The sequence below is a fragment of the Opisthorchis viverrini genome, assembly GCF_000715545.1.
Source record: "Opisthorchis viverrini unplaced genomic scaffold opera_v5_47, whole genome shotgun sequence".
Lineage (NCBI taxonomy): Eukaryota > Metazoa > Platyhelminthes > Trematoda > Opisthorchiida > Opisthorchiidae > Opisthorchis > Opisthorchis viverrini.
In genome coordinates this window covers 2,194,420-2,205,409 of record NW_008751702.1, presented here as the reverse complement: position 1 = coordinate 2,205,409, position 10,990 = coordinate 2,194,420, and the positions used below count along the sequence as shown (strand labels likewise).

Here is a 10,990-nt window from a genome sequence, read left to right as displayed (position 1 = left end):
TGCCCGCTCTTCCCACCCTTCTTCTCTACTGCCGAGAAATTGACACTGATTCCACAGCAACCAGGTTCGTTTTTGATGTTGCTTCCCAAAAGTACTTTGTAACTTTCTCTAAAGTCTGTGCATGCTGACCGGCGCATTATTAACTGTTTAGTTTCCCCAGAGATGGACCAAGTGGTTAGAGCGTGGATTTACTGACCCGAAGGTCCGTAGTTCGAACCCGACCTCTGCCTCTCGACTTCCTGTATCTAGGCTTGGGCAACCCCAAGGGCTGTATCCCAGCCTTCGTGCCTCCTTCATGTGGCATGGCGGCTAGGCAACGAAAGGGTGCTACAGCTGAACGATTTTTTTAGTTTCGCGAAGAGTTCCGAAACTTCTAGTACTCGGTCTTTTTTTGCCACAGCGAATATTTTCAGGCTGGGTTTGCAGGTTTACCACAATTGTTCTACACAGTGTTCACTAGCGTTTTAACGATGTAACGCTTTGATTCTTTGTAAACAAAGTTGTATGGCTTCTGCACGAGGCAACCAAAAATTTCATCATTATTGCGCATCATCATCATCATCAATGACAGCAACATCAGTGTTGGCACTGATGCTTCACTGCCGTAATTATTTTCGCAAATTTCCTCAACAGCTGCTCGAGATCTTCCACTTATTTCGCATTGGGTTCGTCAGTTTCCAAAATAAAAGGACTGCCTCTAGTCCAACAAAACATTGTGTCCAGTACCGAGCGTATACTTAGTCGGGATGTAAACACTGGTAAAAACATGTAAGGCGCAGACAGACAGCATTCATCCCAAAATTTGAACAGTTTCAACAATATGGTTGGTTTTATGGATGCCTACCAAAAGGATGATCCAATAAAAACTCCACTGAAGGGTGATCCGAAAAGCCTGTTCCACTTCACAAGGGCCAGCCGCGTTCTTTCGGTTCGTGTGGATGGTAGCTGAAGTAGTTTCAACTATTTAGTATGCCATTCGTGACCCCCCCCCCCCTAGTTTGACTTTTGAAAATAAAATTCACAAAACGGCATTATAGTCCTTGACTTTTGAAAATAGAATTCACAAAACGGCATTATAGTCCTTTTGTGCCCATGAATCTATCTGAGCTCGAGATAGCTCTGTGCTTAGGGCGCAAACTTACTGCCCGCAATGTCCGGGTTCGAACCCAGCCTCAGCACATTGGCTGTCCTCTCTAGGCTTCGGTAACTTGGCCCTCATAGTTCCTTCGGGTGGTGTTACAGCTGAACTATTATTATTGTCCTTCAAGTTAATTAGGTCTGAAATCGTTTGGCCGTAGTACTGTTTCACACACTTTTTTTACGCTGCTGTCAAGACTGATCGGGGGAATCCCAAGCAAAATAGGAATCCATCCCAGTGCTCCGACGTTCACTTGTTAGTAGTCTGATTGAATGAACACTGCCTACCGAACGGGTTATTTTTATCGGAAATTCACTTCTGTCACCCAACATGTCAACTTGAAGTGTGCAGTTTTCCAAAGCATTCGCTTTATCATGTTGTTCTGGTTGTACACAAGCGTTGTTGGACGGGATTGATAGATGCTCTAAAACGTTGGTCAACCCAGATTGTTGGTAGTAACGACAAACTAAGCTGTGATTTGTTGTTTTCTCTTTGTCCAACGTCCTTTCATCTAATGACTGTCAAGTGGCACTGAATGGCAAAATATAGGCCGGTTGCTCTTCGGGACATTCATCACCTCGTTAGCGCGGTCAGACTTACCTGTTTTGTTTTTTCAAGGTCAAACTAGAGAAAGTAGCGAATCAACGCTCCAGCCACATGCGAAACAAACCCGTGACCTTCCTGGCCGGTGCCAAACCTTTTTGTGATCTCACGCACGTTTCCCTATTCTCTTTCTGTTAAGCGTGTGTTGGTGTCTCGCAAACCATGCATTGTTGTCTTCCATCACCGGAGTACTGATTTTCAATTCCGGCCGAAATTCATAGTGTGCGAGTATGTCTACAAGTAATGTGTCCTTATGAGTTCGAGAAACCGTGATTCCTAAACGGGGGGGCTATCTCCTTAGTCCCCTTTCTCCTTAGTGCTCGACATTTCCAAAAATACGAACTTTGTGCTGACCTACAGCATGAATTCCAGCACAAATGGTTTATTATTTCGACCCCCAAACACCTCTGTATCTGAAACGTGTTCTCCGTGTTGCCTATGGACGTGGATACGAGCACACCGTTTTTCATCTAGTTATTGAGATATGTTTAGTCTCATAAGCACGAGTCGAGGGTTTCTTTAAGATGAACTCGACACGTGTATTTTCACTGCTACCGTAGTACTCCGTCTTCATCTTCCAGACTTGTATTTGACTCGTGGCTTGAAGTGCGGTTAATAGATATCGAGGCCGGTCAAAGGGCTCTGGCGACTGCGGTATGGTTGCGAACTATAATGGATCGGTTGATGGAATTGCGGCTACAAGGTGAGCAATGGTGCCCATTGTGTGAATTGCTAGACAACTCATCGTCACATTACGTCAGACTGCCCAGACAAACCGGATCTGACCACGGCGGACATATCTATTTGAGTCTCTACATCCTGGACTTGAAAGTGCGAGGGGACAAAGCCACCTTTGTCCTGTTCGGGCCGTTTGTAGCTTTTTCATCAGCTGGCCTTAGTCTCCTATTTCAGGTGCCCTTTCAGGTGCTTTTATACCTGCCCCATCAAGGATGCTTCTCTTATCCACCTTTATGTCAATTTTGAGGAAGGATGTATCAACTTATGTACTGTGCCTGCATAGTTTTCCAGGGTATGTAACCACATTAACTCAGGTGCATTTGTGATCCAGTCAGATGCTGCATACAGCGATCTCTCAGCTACGCCTTGCTCCTGATATCATGTTTTCCTCTTGGCGGATACCCGGAAGAAATATACGAGACGTCACTATGGACACCGCTGCGTTTGATGCGTTCAGCTTATTGCTCGTTCAGTTTCATCCGCTTGTCAGCTGATCCCTGTCATTACCCTATCGAACAAGATAATATTCAGTTCTTGATCAATTTTAGGAGGCGAGATGGTCCAAGTGGTTAGAGCGCTAATTTGCTGACCGGAAGGTCCGTGCTTCGAACCCGACCTCTGTCTCTCAACTTCTGTCCAGACTTGGGCGACCTGACAGTATTCCAGCCCTCGTGCTTTCTTTGGGTGGCATGGCAGCTAGGCACCGAAAAGGTATTACAGTTTAACGAGTATTGTTATTGTATAATTATTATTACCTAGGCAGCGCAAGTTGTGGTCACATTCCAGTCTGAACAGAGATCGTTTTATCCTAGTAGTCAAATAATTCTCCAGCAGAATCACCATTTGTTTGAGAGAGTTGATAAAGAGAAGAAAGCCTAGTTTTCTCTGTCGTGCGCCGTCTAATTCTCATGCTGATGTTATATGTTAGTGGTTTTCCATGCGCCTTTCATATATTTGAACAGAAAAGTTACCTTGGCTACTGTTTGTGACGTATTTCCATAGCCAATTGGTGTTTTCTCGGGATCACTAATTCACTCGACTATTGCATAACAACAGACATTGGGATCTCTTTCAAAAATCGTCCTCACACTTAGGTTCTGCTATACTTTTATCTATGATAACCACCCTGCACACCACTTGTTCGTGTACCATCAAGGAGTACATTATTGGTTCCCTCTTTCTTGCACCACTTTTCCCCTCATCCTAGAATGTGCACAAAAACGAGAGCGACAGGTTGCGATTGACAGTGGTGACGTGGAAGGAGACCAGAAATCGGAGCGACTGGATGTTAATCCTGAGGTGGAACGTCGTTGTCGTAGGCTCCGACGTATCCTCGCTGAGGGCCTAGCTGCTTTTCTTGCCGCGTCTCCTGGAGGTCCCCACGCGATCAAACGTTTGCTCGCTGCGGATGTGAAGCAACTGTTTCGAAAAAGGCTACCAGAGCCACCAGGTGAGTCTTTAGTCGTCATTCTTACTTTGACCTCTGACCAAATAGTTTGTGTTAAGCTAGGAGGGCTGTTCAAACCTGTTGGAGGTTGTGCTCACCGAAATCAATCATTCATAGAGGTCAGTTCGAATAGAACCTGGATCTAGTGACGTGGGGTATGGCACCTAACACATGAACAATCTAGTTCGTCCAAACCGTTGGCAACCACTTGCTCATCGTGAGACTACATATTTGCGCAACCGCTTCAATCATAATCTAAGATTGTCCTTAGAGGACAATCTAAACACAGTTGTTGCACTCAAGGGTCGGTTTGTAAGTTTCCCCACACATAATGGATATCGTCAGCTGATCTCCACATGTCGCCATATTCTCATTTCTGACAGGTCATTTCGGATTATGCAGCAATAAACCAGATTTAAACCCCCCGCCATTACCAAACCCCGAAGTCGGTTCGAAGATCGAGATGAATATGAGCAAGGGTGGCTACAGAGTCACATGCTACCTATCGATCGACTCGTACGTGAGTCTTCCTTTCTGACGCCCCTTCTTTTGACTACATATTTTGCCAGTTTTTAAGCTCAGTTCATTTCAAATGTGTCTCCTTGGACCACAGGATCATTGTGGCGACCACCCATCAACCTCTTCAGATGAAGTCAATGAGGGGCGAGATGGCTCAGTGGTAAGAGCGTGGATTTGCTGACCGGAAGGTCCGTGGTTCGAACCCGATCTGTGCCTCTCGACTTCCCCTGTCTAGGCTTGGGCAACCTGGCAGTATCCCAGCCCTCGTGCTTCCTTCAGGTAGCATGGCAGTTAGGCACCGAAGGGGTGTTACAGCTGCACGATTATCTTATTATATTTATTAGTTTGTTTAAAGTACAAATGAGATTAGGTATTATTCCTGCTTTAACCGGTTGCTGATTTTCCCAGAAAATTAGACTAATCGTTAATAGTTGAATCTCTGGACTTGTATATCCTCCTATGTTTGCAGAAGACGTTATAATTACGAAGCCGTGGACTTTTGACGGATCATAGAGACCCGCCAGAAGGACGTAGGTGCATGTTTCGCCGCTCACCGGGAACGTACCCACCGATCACAGCCGAGGCATACGAATTAATGTTAACCTTTGTTTATGAACTTCAGACAATCTGGCTATGAGGCCTGTGGCCAACAGCCCCAAACTGTCAGCCAAAGGGTCATCTGTCCTATCTCTGTGTTCACCTAATGAGCTCCAGTAAGAACGGAAGGCCTCGACTCTTCTCGGCTTCCGGTGTCTTCACAAATGAGGTTATTCCCACTCTGCTAGTACAGGAACTGATGAGCCGCAATCAGTCTTCTACGGAACTGGATGACTTGTTACCTTATTAGTCGCAATTTACTCCGTCAATCAAATGTTGATTATACTGTTCCTGAGATTTTGTGGCCGATATGCCGCATGAGGACTTCAACGTGTGTTCATATTCTGTTTAAAGTAAAAATGCGATTCCGTCTTCACTTCGGATCACCAGACCGAATGTGTCGAGTCCATCTTCTTGCTGATGGCAGTCACCATTAGACCTGATGACAAACTGAAATCGATTGAAACTAAAGCCTCAGGATGAAAAATCTGATTTTCAAATCGTGTATCATTATAAAGTAATTTCAAAGGAAAGTGTCCATGTTTGAAGGACAAATGCAGATCGGGAGGAAAACACCAAATACTCGGAGGTGGACGCTTCAAACTGATTTTATAGGTTTAATTCACAATGAAAAAAAGTCCTCATGCCAAGCCTCATTGTAAATCTTACGGCAACAGTCGTGGTAGGGTAAATACCCAGGTAGGTAGATTGCTTAGGTAACTTCTGATGTTGACACCCCGCAACCTACTTCATGCTCTTTTCATGAAATAGAAGAACCGTGGTTGAACTACGGATCGTGTGAAGAACTTCCGGAACGGTTTCCACATCTCGACAAAAGAAATGAGGATATTTGATGGTTCCAAAATTTTTGTTACGTTTCGGCTGAACTGCAGCTGGTTTGCGTTCAAACTGTGTGCTATTGCCGAACAAAGACTTTGTGATAATCTACCTGTAGAATAACAGCTGTCCTTCAATCGCAATTTGATTGGTAACCGCTTGCAAACAGTTCGGACTTGTGATGCTTCGCTTCTGGGAAAACTTAGCGATGCACTTCCGTAGAGGTCATTGTTTCAGGTGAATGCAAATTCGGAATAGAACAGCAAAAGATATCTTTCTCAGCACGCAAGCATTTCACAGACTTTCCTCAGCCGAGCACATGGAATATTCAGACGCGCTTTTGTTTTTGAAATGCGTGCATCCCTAAATATAGGTCTTCTCGGTCTTTTCTTTGAACTGACCGGAGGGTTTTCAAAAGTCAGTTTGGGGGTGAAGTTTATCATTTTGGTTTTACTTGATCCTATTTTTATATGGCCCGCGGAATCGTATCGATGATCGATCATGATTAACGGTCTGTATTGGAGATCAGTTATACACGTAACCTTTCTGTTAGGACGGCTTGTCTTTGTTTTCTTCCAGTTTTTGATAATTGCATCTCGACACTAATCGTCATGCAATACCCAGTCTGGAAATATGTCGTCACCCACCGTATTGTCCGTTGCACTAGAAGCATCCAGAGCCAGTAGGTGCCCTGCCCCACTCAAGCCCCTATTCGATTGATGGACATCCTCCACAGTTGGACATAAATACAATTCTCACTTTTTTATCCAGTCTATTTCCAGAGGCGCAGCATACGAAACAGCCAGATCTCCCTATTCCTGATGAGGTCGACGATGAATCCAACGATAGTCTCGATCTGGCTGAGCGAATTCATCGCCAGTTCGTGAATGCGTGTGAAATAGAAGTGACTGAAAAACCGGTTGAACACACTCGCGATTTCAGTGGGGAGGATGTTTCTTTTGTCGAGGGTGATACGGAGCTTGACTCTGATGCTGACAAATTCCAGTGCGATAAGTGCGGCAAAACGCTGCTTACTCACGGCTCTCTGCAGACGGTCCTTCTTCGACACCGCAGGGAATGCTCTTCGGAGGTTTGAAACACTTGTATACATGTACATTTTCAATTTCCCATACACTTCATTCGACTTCATTTTCTGGTTTATGCTAGCGATCTTGAACGAGACATTTTGGATTATGGGAGCGTCATCCTGGCACCATATCAGACTCTCCGTATGCAAGTATTTGCTTGAAGGTCGGTTCTCTCACTGTATTATCTCGGTTCTGCTATGCTTGTTGCAAAAGGTCTCTCCACACCTTCTAGTAGAAAACTCGAATCGACTAAGGATTAAATAGTAAACTTCCGGCAGAAACTTTCCTGGGTGTTCCATTGTCCCTGTCTATGTTCGGGTAATCTGGAATGGTGTCGGTCTCTGGCCTTCCTCACAGTCTTTCGCGCTAAAGATCCCACAAACGAGAATGTTTTCGCACCACAGTTTGCACTCCACAAGTTACTTATCTTAAAGAATATATCCACACCTTTTAGCAGTTTTATGTCGCGTTCAAAGTCCCAACTTGGACACCAAGTATTTCCATAAAGGAAACTACTCACAACGCGACTGAAGACTCTTTGAAAGACCGCTACCGGTTTCACCCTTCTTGGGGCTCATCAGGTAGGCGCAGTCCCCGAGTTTCTGAGTTCTGCTTGTACCCAAATTGGATAGATTGCGATAAATGCTCTCATTTGCGCGTAGTCAAACCCACATCCCTCTATCAGCACCTATCACCATCGTGCCTGGTTGTACTTTCTAGATCAGCACCAAAACGTGTCTCTCCCTTGGATATTTCGATTGCCTGTCATCTACACGGCTGTTACCTGCTTCTTCTTATATCTCCCAGTATGTGTGGAGACCAGTGGTCCCAATGTTCTAGCCAAAGACCATATTCCCATCTAGATCTAGCAGGCTAGAACAGCTTTTGTGAACCTCCATCACGTTAAAATACTGCCCCGAGATGATCTGCATGCTCAGTTGGGGAGGTGCTAGCAATTAAAACGTCGTCTAGATAAGCATAGACAAAAGGCGAACCAAGCAAACCTTCGTCCATGAAACGTTGAAAGGTTTGAGTTGCGTTTCGAAGACCCAAAGGCGTAAGCATGAAATCGAAGAGACCAAACGGCGTTGTAACAGGTGTTTTAGGGATGTCATCCACGGATATGGTCATATGCTCGTGCTAGGTCGAGTTTGGAGAAAATATTTGTGGCATGCGGTGCTTGCGGAATCGTAGGTATATGGGATGGGATGCCCGTCTGGGATAATCTAGTTATTGAGAAAACGGTAATCTCCACAAGGTCTCCAATCACTTTTAGATTTCTTGGGTACCATATGTAGGGGGTGACGACCGGTGACTCAATGAAGTGCGGATGATGCCGAGTTCCAGCATGTGTCCAAACTGGTGTTCATGATCTGGAGTTCCTGTGGATGAAGTCGACGGAGATTGGCATGGACGGGTGGACCTATCGTTTGGATGTGATGAACGACGGAACGCGTGACCGGTTGAGTGTACTGTCATGGGTGAGTAAGGGTAGGAAAGTCCCCAGGGATGTCAGCAAAATGGTAATCAGGCAGGATCCTGGGATACCTGTGGATGAAGTTGGGGCACTAGTTCCGTTGACCAAGAGGGGAGTGAGCACGTCCAAGAGGCGTTTGTGTCGAACATCGACAGATGAGTTGTAGTGGGTTAGAAAGTTTGCGCCAAGGATGGGTGTTTGGACGTCGGAAAATCTACTTGAACGCACGTCGCAATCCGAGGTCAAGGGTGAGGGAACGTTCGCCGTATGCGGGTACCGTTAGCGGCTTGTAACGAATAAGAAGCAGAGCAAAGAACCGGATTCCTATGTGGTAGCACAAACTTCAGCTCTCATGTCGAAGAGGAAACGTAGACCATTTGAATGACCGGTGATGTGGAATAGGCGATCAATGCGTGGGGAACCACAGACAGTCGTCGTCCTTACTGACTGGCCGGGGTGTTTAAAGGGCAGCTGGAACCAACAGGGCGATTGGCATTTGCGTGCTTTGGACCGAAAGATTGGTGATACCAACACTAGGAGGGACGGGAACGAGACGACGATCGAGGCCGTAAACGTCGTCGATGCTCGAGCTGTTGTAGACGATCGGTCAAGGTATTAAATCTAGATTGTAGTTGTGAGATGGCAGAAGGTATTGAAACGGAATCAGTGGATGTGGCTGGTGTAAGATGGGAATCGGAGCTAACAGGGTTACGGGTAGGTCTCGTGGATTTTGCCCGCCATTTAAGCTAGCTGCTCCAGGCTGTGGTCATGAACGAAAGCACTGATGATGTGGGACGCGGGGATGAAAGTTTGTCGAGCCCTAGTTGTACCATGATTTCCATCGTCAGCTTACGGCCGCAGAGGAGACTGCGCATATGGTGAGGCAGTTGCAGTGGCAACCTGTCACTAATTTCGATTGTGGTGACTAAGTCACAGCATCTTTTATTCAGATTTTCCTGTCCTACTAATGACNGTAGGTCTCGTGGATTTTGCCCGCCATTTAAGCTAGCTGCTCCAGGCTGTGGTCATCAACGAAAGCACTGATGATGTGGGACGTGGGGATGAAAGTTTATCGAGCCCTGGTTCTACCATGATTTCCATCGTCGGCTTACGGCTGCAGAGGTGACTGCGCATATGGCGAGGCAGTTGCAGTGGCAACCTGTCACTCAGCATCTTTTATTCAGATTTTCCTGTCCTACTAATGACAGTCGCTTGAAGAACGTCATAGGTGCTATCTTCGGGAATATCTTCTAACAGATCTACTTCTGTTGCTACATCACAAGGATGGTGCTGGACGACATAGGAAAAGTGGGTGGCTTGGGGATTGATAAGTCGGGTAGTGAAAACAGCCTCGGTTCGGTGAACCCACACCCTGGTGTTGCGGGGATTTTAGTCTAGTAAATGGCTGGTAATTGCGTATTCTCGACTTAATCCGATTAATCGACGTGTGCACCCACGATGACCGCGCAAAAGAAAAAACGGCGACTTGAATGAAAGGTTAAAAAATTACCAGAAAGGCTCGGGCTCACCAAATTCGTAGTGGTCTGACTACCCAATAAGTTACTTCACCAGGAGTGTACGGCAAAAAATGAAAATAATACAATATACAATAATAAGGGGATCAGGTGAAACTGACTCTAAGAATTGTTCTCTTTAAAATAGTTCCTTGCTGGCCCGGGTCAGGGAATAAATAACAATCCAACCATGGCTGTCTATGGGTCTTCCTGTGAACAGTTCTAACATAATGAATCCCGAAGATAATGTGAAACGTTTTGATACCAGAGGTAGCACGTGAAACTCGCCAACACCGCTGTAAGAGCGAGCGAAATCGAGGCACATGACCATGTTTATGTTGCGTGTAGTTGTTCAAATGCGCGTCATTTGTAGTATTTCGTATTCAAACAAGAAAACGTTTATGCGATTGACATAGTGCGCAATGTTATACTGGAAGCAAAAAAAGATACCAGATACCGCAAAACAGTTTCTAGGGTTGTTCTATATTCTAGAGAAATTATCGAACTAAAGCAAGATTAGAGCATAGTAATTGAAGACGGGAGTAACGGCATAACGAAGGGAAGGCAAAACTAAAGCGTCCTGCCTGGCATGCGATAAAAAAAGGTGCAAATTTCCGGAACTGAATAATAAAGAGCAAGGATTCTAGAGAGGCAACAGTATTTCAGTGATACGGCTGTGTAAAGCTGGATGTCACGAAGTCAGCGGTAGTCGACGTTCGAGAGGACGGCACGCGTCAGTTCTGAAATGTGCAGGTATACGGACTGGTATTAATGAATCCACACAGTATACACAGCACACATGCGCACAGGTCGGGTGGTACAGGGAAGAAGACCGGAGTGTAGCAACAGCGCACGTGTATAAAACCGAACCGAACCCGGAAGAAGGGGGTGTACAAAAAGGCGGGCCGGTCAAGGTCAGTCAGGGGGGTTGTACCAGCGGCTATTCTTTCCTGTCCGGGGCTCGTGGTGGTTTGACCATGGTACCTGAAACAGGAAGAGAGAGGGGGAGACACATAAGCTCATGTGATAGAC

General features: G+C 45.8%; 1 protein-coding gene across 1 annotated transcript in view; it reads left to right on the top strand.

The window, feature by feature from the left end:
• T265_13218 (hypothetical protein) overlaps window positions 1-7,025 on the top strand; it is a gene marked incomplete at both ends in the record, with an annotated part of 22,773 nt that extends 15,748 nt beyond the window's left edge. The window contains 4 exons of the mRNA XM_009167775.1: window positions 2,323-2,444; window positions 3,687-3,929; window positions 4,310-4,442; window positions 6,651-7,025. Of these exons, the coding sequence (XP_009166039.1) occupies window positions 2,323-2,444; window positions 3,687-3,929; window positions 4,310-4,442; window positions 6,651-6,975 (823 nt within the window). The remainder of the gene's footprint in view (window positions 1-2,322; window positions 2,445-3,686; window positions 3,930-4,309; window positions 4,443-6,650) is intronic.
• Between the last annotated feature and the right edge of the window lie 3,965 nt (window positions 7,026-10,990).